The sequence below is a fragment of the Olea europaea genome, chromosome 19 (genome assembly GCF_002742605.1).
Source record: "Olea europaea var. sylvestris chromosome 19, O_europaea_v1, whole genome shotgun sequence".
In the NCBI taxonomy this organism is placed as follows: domain Eukaryota; kingdom Viridiplantae; phylum Streptophyta; class Magnoliopsida; order Lamiales; family Oleaceae; genus Olea; species Olea europaea.
This window is the reverse complement of record NC_036255.1, coordinates 10661747-10676698: the sequence shown is the minus strand read 5'-3', so window position 1 is coordinate 10676698 and position 14952 is coordinate 10661747. Positions and strand designations below refer to the sequence as shown.

The 14952-nt window shown below is 34.9% G+C and overlaps 3 protein-coding genes and 1 non-coding gene across 7 annotated transcripts; 1 reads left to right on the top strand and 3 right to left on the bottom strand.

The window, feature by feature from the left end:
- Positions 1–1173: 1173 nt before the first annotated feature.
- Positions 1174–5235, bottom strand: LOC111368806 (65-kDa microtubule-associated protein 1-like). The gene is made up of 10 exons (XM_022990266.1): positions 5077–5235; positions 4905–4997; positions 4605–4808; positions 4202–4450; positions 3876–4104; positions 3374–3516; positions 2987–3298; positions 2530–2617; positions 1986–2134; positions 1174–1659 (listed from the first exon to the last, which is right to left on the bottom strand). The coding sequence occupies exons 1-10, from the start codon at positions 5218–5220 to the stop codon at positions 1360–1362; spliced, it is 1911 nt and encodes a 636-aa protein (XP_022846034.1). The 5' UTR covers positions 5221–5235; the 3' UTR covers positions 1174–1359.
- Positions 5236–7217: 1982 nt separating this feature from the next.
- On the bottom strand, positions 7218–9545 carry LOC111368804 (upstream activation factor subunit UAF30-like). 4 transcript variants are annotated; one of them, XM_022990262.1, is made up of 4 exons: positions 9465–9545; positions 9053–9258; positions 7630–7777; positions 7218–7522 (listed from the first exon to the last, which is right to left on the bottom strand). In XM_022990262.1, exons 2-3 carry the CDS (start codon positions 9224–9226, stop codon positions 7649–7651), a joined length of 303 nt encoding a protein of 100 aa, XP_022846030.1. In that variant the 5' UTR covers positions 9227–9258; positions 9465–9545; the 3' UTR covers positions 7218–7522; positions 7630–7648. The 4 variants fall into 4 exon arrangements, with proteins under 4 accessions (XP_022846030.1, XP_022846031.1, XP_022846033.1 ...); XM_022990263.1 differs by having other exon boundaries at positions 9053–9271; positions 9465–9541; XM_022990265.1 differs by having other exon boundaries at positions 9053–9243; positions 9465–9541.
- Positions 9546–11306: 1761 nt separating this feature from the next.
- On the top strand, positions 11307–11377 carry TRNAG-GCC. Its single transcript has one exon. It is a non-coding gene; the product is annotated as a tRNA-Gly (tRNA).
- A 2162-nt stretch (positions 11378–13539) lies between these two features.
- Positions 13540–14906, bottom strand: LOC111368803 (ethylene-responsive transcription factor 3-like). The gene has a single exon (XM_022990261.1). The coding sequence runs from the start codon at positions 14680–14682 to the stop codon at positions 13978–13980; it is 705 nt and encodes a 234-aa protein (XP_022846029.1). The 5' UTR covers positions 14683–14906; the 3' UTR covers positions 13540–13977.
- Positions 14907–14952: the final 46 nt, after the last annotated feature.

Genomic DNA, 14952 nt, shown 5'->3' with positions numbered 1-14952 from the left:
AACATTTTTTTTCCTATTTTTAACTTTGAAAAATGTCATTTTCTTCTATTTTCTTAATAATATAAAATATTAAATATTAAATAATAAATATACACTCATATTTAAATAAAAACAAAAAAAGAACAAATTAAATAACAAATTGTAATTATACCTCCAAACTTTTTAAAGTACTACAAATGAATACAAATAAATTATTAATAGAAAAATTAGAACAAAACATCTCTAACTTTCAATATTATTGTGCAAAACGTCCACAACTTTTATTTTTGACATTTTCACCCTTATTTTCACATTTTCATTAAGAAATCGTTCTCATCCTTTTTGTCAATTAAAAGCTGTAAAGTGATTAATATACCCCCTATTTAAATAAAACAAAAGCTTGTTTTTAATTATTTATTTGAAATTTATTTATACTTTTTTGAAAAATTTGAGAGTATAGTTACAACTTGTTGTTTATTTTTCTTTTATTTAAATGAAAGGGTATATTCATCATTTTACAACTTTTGATTAAAAAAATGAATGAAAATAATGATTTCCGTAATGAAATGTGAAAATAGCAAAAAATGAAAGGTAGAGACGTATTGTATAATAATATTGAAATGTATGAACGTTTTGTGCTAATTACCCTTTTAAAAAGTTTGGATGTATGACCGCAATTTGTTATTTAATTTTTCTTTTCTTTTCTTTTTGGTTTTATTTAAATATGAGTTCATATTTGTTATTTTATATTTTTTTTATTGAAAAATTGGATGAAAATAATATTTTTCGCAATGAAAGATAAAAATACCAAAAAATGAAAGGAAATGACATTTTGCATAATAATATTGAAAGATATGGACTTTTTTGCTAATTACCCTAATACAGTTTGACCCCACTTAAAATTAAATAACTCATTTAATTTTGCATTTCCTTTAACCTATCAAGTAACGTCGTTTAGATTGAAATTATATTTCCACTAGAGCTACGTAACATTACTCTTAATTTAGAGGAAATTTCTTGATTAATTAATAAATAAATGTAACACATTTTTATGAGTACATTGTTAGTAACAAATTTATCAGTTGGTAACGCTTCACTAGAAGAGGGGAAAAAAGTACCCCTTCAATTGTTCAATCCTATTAAATACTGTTCATCCATCGTGCCTTAAAAGATTGATTTTGAATTGCGGTCATGTCGCACAACGAGCAGAAACTCAAGAGCTTCTCACTAACTCGAATATAACACAAACAGCTAATTCAGTCTCTACTATGGAAATTACTCTTTATCTAACAAGTTACATCCTCTTACAGCAACTGACAACAGCTGATTTCTCGAAGATACATAAAGAAAGTAGCAGCTACTCTACGAGTTTCAAATACTTTATGGTGTACTTGGAACAGGCTCCACGGTGGAAATGTGAGATACTGCATCCTCTTTTGACATGGCGACATGGTTCACAGGAGCAGCTGGCATAGAGTCTCTCTTCCTGTCTCTATTTATTGATCTGGAACCATTTTGATGGGCGTTAAGAGAGAGTCGTCTGCTAGTAGTCCCATTCGTGCTCCCATTTGCTCGTGGACCTACTACCTTCTTGGTACTAAGCTGCCGAGTTATGCTTGGTGTTGAACCAAGCACTGGTTCTGGTTCTTTACTCGACTGTTCCTGGAACTTTTTCTGATCCTGCAAAGACCAGATGCAGAATCTATTGATAATGAATTCTTATTTAAGAATAACCTAGAGCTTAAAATCATGTGAAAAGATGAACAGCCTGAGCACGTTTGGCTAAGAATAAAAATAAGAAGAAGTTACTTTTAAGTAGCAATGTGGTTCCATACATGTTTAAATTACATTTTTAAGTAAAAAAAAGTTACTTATAAAATACATAACTTCCAATTTCAATCAATAAAAGAGTTACTTATTGAAAAACTCATTTAATTACAGGTAAACCTTTTAAGCTTAGCCAAACATGCTCTAAGTAGTGATATATATGGACAATATTGACTTACCCTCAACCTCTTCTTCTCCACTTCCCTATCATGTCTGAGCATTACATACTCGTCTAGCATGGCAAGAAGAGGAACACCATCATAAGCAAATGTTATGCCACGATCTTGTTCCCATGTATGGGTTTTAGCCATCAACGTGTCAACAATAGCTACATAGTACATATACAACAAAAAAGATAAGCATCGAGGATGGGCGTATGACCAGTGGAAGTTTTTCCAATAAGCAGATAAACATCATCAAACAAAAATAATGCTCTCCGGTTCTGAAAAATATACATGTTTAGAGTTTTTTTATTATGCACCTAGACTTTGTGAACTCCTCGAAACAATTAAAGTTATAGTATATCTACAATCAAAGGTATCATCTAATTTGCATGTGAAAGGAACATAGTATAATATATTACGGAATGATGAAAATAAGATTTAGCTCTTTGATAAAAAAGTAAAAATGCATTGTAGAATTTTAGTATCAGCTTCCCTTTTTACCAAAAAACAACACACTGTGCAAATCAATCCGAAAGTAAGGATCAGTACAGTACTGTACCTGGAATCTTGTTAACCAAGATTCGAGCCTTTTCAGCCCTCTTCAAATTTAAGTGTGCACCTCTGCTAGCATTATACTTATTCTCATCCTGTTTCACCAGTGAACTATCAGAGGCACGATAATGCCAAGTGTGCACAAGGTCACTCCATGCCATTTTGTAATAACAAACCAATCAATCTTTAAACAAGAATGACAAAATAATTGTTATGTTAGGGCATGTCAACAAATCATGGGACCTGGAGATGTTGGCAGCAGACATCAAATGAGTTTTTAAAATTTTCAAAATTGATTGTGAAGACGAGTAGTGCAGTAAATTTCTGATTGCACAAGCTACGCATGTATAACTCCAGCTACTGTTTCGGGGTTTCCCACAAAAGGATGAAGTGTGTGTTGGAATAGGATGCCATTTTCCGTGGTGGTGGTGGTGGTTGAGAAGGGGGGATAAAAAATTAATTACCCTATTGTAGTCTTCAAGCCAGCTTTCTTCTTCACAAGTTGACATCCACTTCTCGACCTTATCCAATATTTCTTTTCTACTCAAAGCCTCTTCTTTTGCTTTCACTATCTGATTATCCATGTCAGCCAATAAATCTGCAGGCTCTATATTCCCAGAATCAATGAGTTCCAAAATTTTAGCTTGAGCAGCCTCTGTATCTATCTCAACATGAGCATGGGCAAATATCTCCTCAAGTTCAGCCTGCTTCTTGAAAGCAATTTCCTTCATTCTGCTAGCTTTTAGTTGATCAAGCCTGTCAACTTCCACCTCAGTCTTCGCAAAATAAAAATGACTGAATCAGCGAACAATTGATATCATATACTCAAATTTAATTTTAATAACAGGTACCTGTTCAATGACTTGCAGAGCAAGAGCCCCAGAAATGATAACTTCAACCACTGAAGCTGAAATATTACAAGTAACGTGATCAAACAGGCTTCGTTCTTCTTCGGGAGTATCCATCAAATTCCAGAGATCAACGAGCTGGGTCGCTAATTCTTGAACCTGTAAATATAACAAATTCAAAGGACATAATTGTGCAGATGATTGTCATAACAAAAGATCTTAGATTCAAGGAGATGACCATGGATGGATACATGTCCAATTGACACACAGTATGTGAGCCTTAGTCACTGCTTTTCCAAGAAATAAATGATATGGAACTAGTAGAATGAATCATGTCATGCCACAAATTCCTATTGCTAATTGAAGATAGCAGTTTTTGTGATTTATATGGTGTGCAAGAACATCAATAGAGTAAGAGAATGTGCTTATAACATGAAATCATGACACAATATAAATGTGTGTGAAAATTTATGTCAAAGGTCTCACATAAAAATCAGCTTGGTACTTATATAGTTACCTTCTTTAAACCTCTGCTTCTTATCTTCCTTTAGTGATAAGACAGTCTCTGACAATCTAGCTAGTGTGTCGTTGCTTATGCTTTTAGACTGTACACCTGCAGAGTCATTCAAACTTGGATGAACTTCAGTGACAGTATGGAAGAAGTCCAAGCCAAGGACGGCACAAAGATCATGCACGGTGTTCACAAACTCAAGGACCTTGTGCAATCTCTCACTCTGCAAAATTATGTAGAATGAAGCATGATAATCTTGCTAGTTACAAATCAGCCTCACATGCACTAGCAACAGATTTCTAGTAAGAGAAAGACTTCACCTTTTCTTTTTGAAGGTCTTGGAGCTGAGCATGAAACTCATCTAATTTTTTTAGGGATAGGTCAGACTCATCGACTGCAGGACTCTCCTCTGGCCCACTAACTCCAGCAATTTCTGCACATATCTTCTGTATTTGAGATTGAACATCAGAAAACTCTTTCATCCGTTCATCTTTCTGGTTCCATAGTTTTTCTAATGCAGGTGCTATAGCTGCAAGCTGTTCCTTAATTGATCCTGAAGTTTTCTCAGGCTGCAAAAGAAACCAAGGAACAAAATAAGATACTATTAAAAATCTACAGAAACAAACTTGAGCAAATTTTATTTTGCTACATTCACAGTGCTCGTCACTATAGCTCCCCGAATTTCATAATTTCTTCCCATATGCATGTAGGGCAACTACTCACTACTCCAACATAACTCTTCTCTCCAAGTGCTGACAGGAGATTGGTGAGTTCAACTCTAGCATCTGCCAATGTCTGAAGAAGGAACGCCCTTGATTTCACAGCGTGATCAACCTTTCTCTTGTACACATTCAAGCACTCTTGCTCTAACTGAAGGAGCATTTTGTCTCGGTCACTGTCACTCTCACCAACTTCATCCCAAATTTGCTGCATTGCAAAAAAAAATTTGTTTAAGCTTCTGGTTTGTACTACAATATAAAGATTGAGAAAACTGTAAATGCAAAGAATTCAACAGTGAATTGCCTGCAACTGCTGTAGCAAAGAACCACACGTAATTTGTCCACTGAGAGGTTTTTCAGCATCCACTGCTGCCATCAGCCTTAACTCGAAACAAACCTGAGAGAAAATCCAAATTAAAACTCGCTCTTTTATATGACAATATATCTTAAAAGGATACAATGCAGAGAAATATTACAGCCAAACCCAAAAAGCCACAGTATAGTGCATAAAAAAACTGGCAACGCTCATAATCAAGATCAACTGAAAGAAAAAAACCCAGCATTGGAGCAACTTTGCTATACCAATCAAGGACACAATAAGTTAACAACTTAACAAGCATTTCAATTTTTTCCGTACTAAAATAAAACCAAAAAAAAAACGGAAAAAAAGAAAGAAAGAAAATAACTCAAGTAAACGAAACTATAAAACTTCGACAAACTCAGATCACAATCCAAAACCATTTCAGTGAAATCAGACAAATTGTCCCCAGTCAAACGATCTTCAATAAATTTATTATTCCCAAATTCATACAAAATCAAACGAATAAAAAGAATGCTTACCGGTCGGCTGGGGTCGTAAACACAGATCTAAATGTGTGTGTGTGTGTGTCGGGAGTACGGTGAGAGTGAAAGGGTAGAAGAAATGAAATAGTTAGTGTGGGACCCGGAGAAATGCAGGTGTCCCTGGCTGATTTATCAGCATATTCATAATTTATAAAGCTTTATTTTTAATCACTTTACTTTTCTTTTTTCTTTTTTTTTTCTTTTCTTTTCTTTTTTTTTTAAAAGAAACTCGTAAGTACAAGGGAGGTCCTCCGAAATTATGATAAATTTTAAAAGTTATTCTAAATTTAGGTATCTTTAATTGAAATTTTATTGAATTTTCATGAAACTCATTAAAATTTAAGTGTCCTCAATTGAGATTTTAATGAAATTCTTTAAAATTTAGATATCCTCAATGATAGAAGAATTTTAAAAGATTTGGATAGATTCTAGCTTAAAAATATCTATAAGCAAATCTTTTGAAATTTCATTATATTTGATGAGATTCTTATAAAGTTTCTAAGAAGATTTGGTTTACATTCTTTCCTCATTAAAATGAAAAATATGACCGTTCTCCATCATATCAAACTATCAAATTTGAATTTCTATATCTTGTGTAAGGTCCATAACGACTATATTTTTCATTATCATTCTTCCAAAAATGAGAAATAAAGAGGAGCTATATTCAAATCCACAAAATTCATTAAAATTTTAGTTCAAAATACATTGACACAGTTCATTAATCCAATGCTCTTCTATCCATTTATAAACTAAAACATATATAAATTATTTCCATATGGAGACTTATACTTGCCCCGTATTTTTATTTATTACATCACGTTTTAATTTTATTTAAGATTTTCAATCCTTGTTTACTTTATAATTCTTTCATTTTTTTCATTGCATTTATATCCTCAAATTTTCATTAATTAGCATATTTGACCTTTGATAAGAATGCCCGTCAAAAATATTCGTTGAAAGACTGTAAAATGACTACTAATCATATTTTTTTTAAAATAATAATAATAAAAAGTACGATAAAATATTTATTTTCCTCATTTCATATATTTTATTGTTAGAATATTTTTGCTTCAAGAAAAATATTTGAAATGGGGTTATAAGGAAAAGAGGTACTGCACTAATTGAGTAATCTTCAACCTTTCGTATATAATCGTTTAGGCTACAAAATATTTAACTTCAACATATATATTGTAAAAGGAATATATTTCGTCAATTCATTTTCTTGAATTATCTAATTCGCTCGCAACCTATCTCTTTGAAATGACTAAGATATTATGCTTCCCAATCAGTGACCTTTGTCATATGCTGCCAAAAGTATTGCTTAAACAATTAATCCCGGTGTATAGACAATTAGTTCACAGGGGCTTGCCAGATAGCTCACGGTAGCAGCAGACCCCACATGTAAAAAAAAAAAAAATTGCAGCAAGGCCCACCATGTGAGTACCCTGACAAGGACCTGTCTGTACGCCAAGATTGGTGGTTAAAAAACCATAACACAAAACCAGCAATGATCCAGTGATACAATAGTACCCTGCCACGGTCCAGACCCGAGTTCCCAGCTAATGTATTTCATTAAAAGAGCTGCTGTGAAGAAACATTTGTGCTAAAAGTGGTGATTGGGTCTCCACACCCGTCTGATCTTCAGACGAGGAGATCACATCTGAGCACCTCTTACAATTTCTTAAACTATTTTTTACTTTACATCAAATTTTTATAACAACTTAGTCTACGTCTATCTTTTTAACATTTTGATAGTCTATTCAATGGCTGGTCATCTATTAAAAAGGCAAACATAAACGCAACCACAAACGAACCACAATGAACCAAATCCTATAGAAGTGAGATGAAAAACATGGGTATCAAACAAAACATAATGAAGAAAATATCCAAAACTTCAATTGAATGAAGAGGAGAAACACCGTGTCACTAGCACTCCATGTATGGATGTAAAAATTAACACTGTGCCTCCCATGTCACAAATCAGTTAAGCTCCGTAAACAAGACATTTTGCCCTCCAAACAATTGATATGTTTTGCTCACAAGTAGCAGCCAAGCATATACGTCCTCGATGTCAAATGGCTAACCAATCAAAAAGCATGTGAGGGTCAAAATTATTGGTGCATAAAAAAGATAAGTATAATGAAATGTATTAAGAGAACGATGAATTGCAAGGGGTAGATAGGAACCTTGATGAACTTGCAATGGTCATTTTGGCTCCTTCGGAAAGTGAAGCTTGATAAGCATCGGAAGCTCAACAAGTTCGACCTGGGACTTACCCAACAAAATATGCTTCAGCTTTTCATCACAGTTGAAGACATTCTTATTGTTTTGATCCTAGAAATATAAAAGATAAATGCTGGTCAATGATAAAAATATTGAGTTGATTACTAGATCTTCTGAAAGCTCCCCCCTTCCCCAAAAAGAAATATAAGGGATGGTACGCATTCTTATTTCTGTTTATTAAACATACTTCAGCATTTACCAAGTAAAAATAAAGAGTTACTTCACTTTTTCTCAAGAATTTCCAAAAAATTGCTAGTATCCAGGCTGGGGAATGTTAGTTAGCTTGCATCAAATTCTTATGGTTAAAGATTTAATTTTGGCAAAAAGCATATTCAATATGAAGCACTCCCAATGAATTTGTTTAGGAAACAATTTCTCAGAAACTGCTTTCTCCTCCTACTCTGAATTGTTTATTTTTTTCTTTGTCAAGTCTCTCATTCTGAAAGTTAATTTCATATTACCCTAATTAACAAAAAATCAAAAAAAATTGAAGCTTTTTAGGAGCAGGAGAATCATATTGCAAAGCTTTTTTTCGCAATAACCAGCTAGAAACATGAAAACCCGTCCCTTTACAGGACTTTATATAAATTACTTCTCTCGATTTCTATTTTCATGCTCATTGCAAATTATGACAATATGGGCTTTCAAAGGGATTCATATAAGAGATAGTGGTTATTGTCAGACAGTGTACCACTTCATAAGAAGGGGAATTGTATCTGCTTCCAACAATATCTACTTGTATAGTAATTTCAGTTTCCACAAATAAAATATCTTTGTTTCCTCATGAAATTATATGCAAGCATTTCACATATTGGATCGATTAACACATTCAAATGAAGCGAAGTAATTCTCCCCTTAATTTCATACAAAATCAGGAATTCAACACCAATATAAGCTCGACATTGTAGCAGCTTTAATGAGTCCCACACGGCTAACTTGGCTCAGTCACTCAGTGGACCTATGAGCACCTTGGGCACCCTCCCCTTACAAGTTAGCTTGAAGGGTGAGTTTTAAGAATAGTAATCGTAACAATGGTATCAGAGAAGTCATCTCCTAGACCTGAGGAGAGGAGTGTTAATTGCAGTAAAAGGAAGTCATCCAGCTGGGAAAAAGTATACTTATGTCGGTTCTGGAAGGACGGGTTGATTGTAACTACTCTATTGAGTCCCACAGAGCCAGGTTAATTTCACAAGTCGGTCTCAATGGTGGGTTAAAAGTTCTTGGAACAAACAGTAGAACTTTAGAAACTAAAAGTTTAACTATAGCTACATATTAAGAACCAAGACAACAATATCATATACTTCGAAAGTGGGACTAGGATTTAACCTGGAGATTGTTTTCCTTGATATGCAACCAAACACGCCTAAAACAACCCAACCGGGAGCTCTGAGACTGACCCATGAATTCTCTTAGTGTTGAAGGGAGATTCACTAGGTCAATCAAATTGGCTAGTTTCTTAGGATTGTCCATGACAGCCTTTCTCATCCGCTGTGATATCATTTTTCCCAAATTTCTTTCTGTTATGCAAGTAACTGCAATCAAAGAGTAATTTAAATAATACAAAAGCCATTAATTTTTATAACAGCCAAATATCAAGAAGCCAGTAAGTTGAAAATTGAAAACCTGAAATTAAACTCGGCAATCCAAAATGTTTGATGGCGGAATTGTATTTCTAGCAGTAATTTAACCTAACGCCTTGACTGCGATGTATAAACTCGGTTGATTCTTGAATTAATACCTGAAATCTGGACTACTAGAGAGCATTGATTCAGCACAGACCGAGAAATAGAGGAACATGCGCCTACAAGAACTTGAAAGTATGTTTAAGGAACTGTGTATAGAAATGCAACGTATAATTATATTATCGAGGGGAAAATTACACCTGGGTCCCAAACCTATACATGGTAGAGCATTTAGGTCTCAACCTTTAAAAAGATGCAGTTCAGTACCTATCCTTTTCACCTAGGTGCAATTGAGTCTTCAATGGACAAATTATTCAGTTATTTCAGATAAAATTAAAATGAAGAGAAAATGTAAAGGTAAAATGTGTTCTTCAATGACACCGTATTTATCATCACCAACGCCCCCATATTATCACTACTCTGTACAAAATGTTAAGACATGTTATCAACACTTGTAAGATGATTTATAATCACTTGCTAAACATTCTGAGGACAAGAAGTACAAAGGCAATGGAAAATGATGCTTATAGTGAAATGGTCCCGAAGTTATTTCAAATTTTTCCATGTTGGAAATAACTAATTTGAGTGTTGGCCATTTAGTCGACTTCGTTCTAACTATGCCACAAAATGCTTATCTACAAATGGATATGCTTAAACGAATTGAACAATAAAACGAGGACGATTTTTGTTATGTTTCCTTTTTCATTTGTTAAAACATGTATACTATCTATTACAATGTTTATCTTCAAAATAAAAGGAAAAGTTTGAAAAGAAAACTCTCCTAGTTGTTAGCTACAATAATGATATTGTTGATGTCAAAAGTCATACTTGAGTATACCCGAGTTTGAACTTGCATGGACTTAAGCTATGTTCACGAATAGAGTTTCCCATAAACTTACAATAAATGCTCTGATTGTTAACTCTATAGCCCTCTGATACTTAGCATATGAAATGTAACCTTAAAAGAACTAGAATACATGTGAAACGCTGGATCAATGAGATAGGATTTGACTTCTAATGAAGAAGGATTCCTAATATGGCTAGAACAAAGAACAAGCAACGGATTAACATCATGTGAATACACTTTGATAGTAATACTTTTCTTTTGGATGAAGAGCACTTGGACTTCAATGGTAGAGCCCATGTAGGATAATGATGTCATAGATGTCAAAACTCGAGAATTTTAAAACGCGAGAGAGGTGACCTATCAAGGATGTATAGAAGTCTAAATCAGCTACCAAGGATGCCCATAGGGGTCGGGATCCCCTACCTACCAATGATGCATATATAGTTAGGAGTGCTATAGTGAGATCAAAGTCATTAGCCACCTCAAGCTTAAGAGGTTGGTCATTTGACCTTCCAGAAGGAGACTCGTGAGGTCGAGGCCCTTGCGAAAGGTTTCAGAGTTGACTAATTTTGTCCTTATGAAGAACCATGCTTAATTTATTTTTCATTCACCTTTTCGAAACAAACTTTAGATGAAACCAACGAGTAAGTCTTGTATAATCAATCAAGTCCGTTGTAATCAAATACTTACATATTAAGTGAAATTTGCTTAGATTATATAAGATAAACAAAAAGGTTTGGACAAAATGAAAAGAGTTCTTAGTTGACTTAATAAATACACATGCACAAAGAAGGTTGTAATCAAATGTATTTGTAATTTCACATTTGTTTTGTTTACTATACAAGGTATATAAATTGTGATCGTCTCGAACTACCTTCATAACAATCATGCATTAAAAACTATAAATCATTATAACAATGAATTATTTTCCACTGTTCACCTCTCCATATCTCTTATTGTTTATGGTTAATCATGTCATTTGATTATAGGGGGAATAAAATATTGTCGAAGTTGTAATTTTAGTTTAAAAAAAGCAATTTGAAACGAAGATGCACCAGTGGTCTAGTGGTAGAATAGTACCCTGCCACGGTACAGACCCGGGTTCGATTCCCGGCTGGTGCATGCATGGATGCAGTGAAGAGAAATTTGTGCAGATGGTGGTGATGGGGTCACCACAACAGTTCCGATCTTCGGAAGGAAAAATTGCACATCCGAGCGTTCATTTTTGTTCTTTTTCTACATTTCATTTTTATTAATTATAGTTGTATCAAAATTGAAGGCATCAAATACTGTAATTTGCGTGGTGGTGTTGAGTGATATGTCCTCGCTTGGGAAATATACCTTTATGTAGTTACTATTTATTTGAGTTCAAAAATTAAAATAATTCATGAGAGGTGTTAGATGTCTCGGGCACATATCGTGTAGATAATAATGAACAATAATTTTAAATGTATGATTGAAATTAAAATTTGAATTTTTTAAGAAAAATGATTGAAAAGATGATAGAATATAATTATTGGTTGGTAAATATGAACGAATATACTAGTACCATTCAATATTAATAGCGTTCAAATTTTGAACGAAAGACGTGTGACCGGTAGGGCTAATATATTTGGCCGGTTAGAAAAAGAGTGAAAGTGGTTGGCCAGGCATAGTCTTAAAAGCTACAACCTACATGTTTGTGCTTTGCACTACCCATTTACCCAAGCACGACAATATACACTTTCCAAGTGGTCAAACATAAAACCAAGGTGTGTTCTAGGGTTAAAATCAAGAACTACTATATTTTCACATTGTTCAGAATGAACAAAAATGGATAAGTTCGGGTTATCGACCAGAAGCACAGGTCGCATCAACAAGAAATCATGCTACAACAAACAGAAAATTCATAACAAGTGATCAATGCTATGAACCAAACAAAAATTCACAGTGATCGCGCGGTTTACATTGAAACCTGAGAATCTGCTTTCATTATAATGGTGCTGTCAATGCCATGATAAATACATGCACCCAATGATGTAAGAATGAACACATCATAACCTACCAAATGAACAGAGCAGAACAGATAGAACACTGATCCTCACGAGGAACAAAAAAATGGATTTGCTAACTTACAATTTTACAATGCACTTTGCTTATCCTAATGAAAATTCGAAGAAACAAATTTCTGCTGTGCAGAAGGATAGGCCGGTTCAAACAATTAAGAAGGGAACGACTAAAAAAAGAATTTGCAATAAAGAATTGAGGTAGTGAATGTGTAAAGAACTTGCATACAAATGACTGTATAACGTAGCATGAAAAGAAATAAACACGATAAAATGACTGAGAACACTAACAAACATGCTAAAAAGGTATTAATCGATCAATATTGCAGTCAATTTAGCATCTTAAAAGGAGGCTTAGGAGATATTCTGATGAATAGCTACTTTTAAGTAAACGGTATTAAATTCCAATCTGCTTCTATTTTGTCGCGACATGGACAATGCAGGTTGTAAACCAGTAACGGCATATTAATGACCAATCATCCATAAGATCTAACCATATTGATCTGCCAGTATAAATGTACAGGAAATGAATTTATCCACACATATCTAATCATTATAGAAATCTAACCATAAGAAACTGTTACCCGAAAGTCATCAAACACGTTAAACTTGAATGCAGTGATTTTAAACAAAGAGGAAACCTCATGCACAAGTCTTGGGCATGAACCATGTAAAAACAAAAAAGAGATAGCATAAAGCTCCCTACACCTCGAGGAAGAGATAGGGTTATTGTTAAGCACAAAAGCACAAAGGCAAAAACTTGAACTTGACAAAAAGCTAAGAAGATTGCTTTCATAACTCATGATACCTTCAAGCATATCAGAATCAATAGATAGTAGCAAACCTAAGTAGTAAAAGCTCAGATAAGCCAGTACATCAAATCTTACTACTGAGCCATACCAAACTAAAAATGCAGACAGGACAACAATTCAAACAAGCCTGCAAGAAAAACTAAAGTTACACCAGTCCATCCGGATAGCTAATGACCAACATGTTAATCACATGAGATGTATATAAAGCTAGCAAACAACTTGCAGCTCAAATCATCCAAAAGAATGGCAAACCATATGAAACAAATGAAATGAACATAACATGGAACAAAATTTATCGCACAAGTGCAGCATAAGTAGTCGTTCTTGTAGCATTGAATGAGATGAGACTTCCATTTTTACATTAAAAGATCCGAAAATGGATTTCATAAATCAGCAAGAAAAAAATCCAGAAACGACACATAACAAATAGATAGTAGACGTTCTTACATCTAGTTTTAAAAGTAAATAAAACAATACACAAGTCTTCGACAACAGATTTCATATACATTCCAAAGAAGTCAATAGGACAGTCGATGACACGCAATCATCGAAAGACAATAATATCACAAAGGGACACTGAATATCCATCCATCATAATATCCTCTATTTTCCATAACATCAATTTTATAAATCTAATTCAAGTAAATCCTCTTCAAACAACAGGATACCCATAGCAGCCTGACCTCCAACCCACCTTAGTTTTTATCTCACCAAAGGCTTTACCCTAGCTATGAGCATTTTTTTTTTTCATTTTTTTAGGGTTTTCCTCCGCAAAATAAAAACAAAAAATTAAAAAAAGGAAAAGAAATAAGTAATTTAACTAGATGAGTTTTCCAAATGATTTGGTCGTCATCAGGACACAACATCAAAGTCGGAGGGCCGTGCAAGCTAGGTCGCACACGTCAGAGTCTACACCATAAGCGTCCATTGGCGGCGGGAAGTTGAGGTCGAAAGGTAAAGGCTTTTTACATAAGGAGGCGGCGACGTCGCATTCACCATCATCCACAACGGAGGAGGAGGAATCACAGTCGCTGTGACAGTCGTCAGGAGACATCGGCGGCGACCTGGGATATCTCCTTTGCGGCTGAATAAGTTGCGGAGGTGCCAGCTGCCTGGGTCCACTAAACGACTCGACGGTGCTGCTCATGCCGCTGGAGGTAGGCCTCTGCGGGCCAACTATCTGGTGGTCCTGAGGGTAAAATCGAGGATCCACCATGAACGGATCGTTAGGCAGATTACTGATCTGTTGATTATTAAAATTTTGAGGGTTGAATTCATGGAAGACGCCGTTCTGGGTGTTGGATAACGGAAAGTTCGTCTTAGCCTTGTGGCCCCGGAGAGATAGAGCAGCAGCGTCGTAGGCCCTAGCCGCGTCTTCAGCAGAATCAAACGTACCTAGCCACACCCGAGTCTTCTTCCAAGGGTTTCTGATCTCTGCAGCAAATTTTCCCCATGGTCTCTTTCTCACTCCCCGAAATTTGATCTCCTTAGATCCTCCAGATCCGTTGGCCTCTCTGCCGTTCGCCGCCATTTGCCTTGCCGCCGCCGTCGCTCCTCTGCCTCGCCTCATTGTCAGATTCGATCGATACAGCAGCAAAAATATAATTTCCGAGAAGGAAAACAAACAAATCTTTCTCTCACAAGAAAAGGCTTTAGAAATAGATTAGAGAGAGAATAAATAAATATGTACAAAAAACCAAACAAAATCAGGGAGAAAGACCAGATTGCGATAATTTTTTCTCTCTCTACTGTGCGTGTAAAGAGAAATGGGTGGAGAGGCCCCCAGGCATATCTCCCAGTGGCAAAGGGGAGAGCGGATAGGACTCAGCGCTATCAAAAT

Excerpts from the sequence above, each read along its gene's own strand:
- LOC111368806 (XM_022990266.1), bottom strand. The coding sequence starts at position 5,220 with ATGCTTGTTAAGTTGTTAACTTATTGTGTCCTTGATTGGTATAGCAAA. Across the intron at positions 3,299-3,373 it reads CTCTGCAAGTCATTGAACAG|ACTGAGGTGGAAGTTGACAG; the intron begins GTACCTGTTATT and ends TATTTTGCGAAG. Across the intron at positions 1,660-1,985 it reads TGGAGAAGAAGAGGTTGAGG|GATCAGAAAAAGTTCCAGGA; the intron begins GTAAGTCAATAT and ends TGGTCTTTGCAG.
- LOC111368804 (XM_022990262.1), bottom strand. The coding sequence starts at position 9,226 with ATGATATCACAGCGGATGAGAAAGGCTGTCATGGACAATCCTAAGAAA. Across the intron at positions 7,778-9,052 it reads TCAAGGAAAACAATCTCCAG|GATCAAAACAATAAGAATGT; the intron begins GTTAAATCCTAG and ends TTATATTTCTAG.
- LOC111368803 (XM_022990261.1), bottom strand. The coding sequence starts at position 14,682 with ATGAGGCGAGGCAGAGGAGCGACGGCGGCGGCAAGGCAAATGGCGGCG.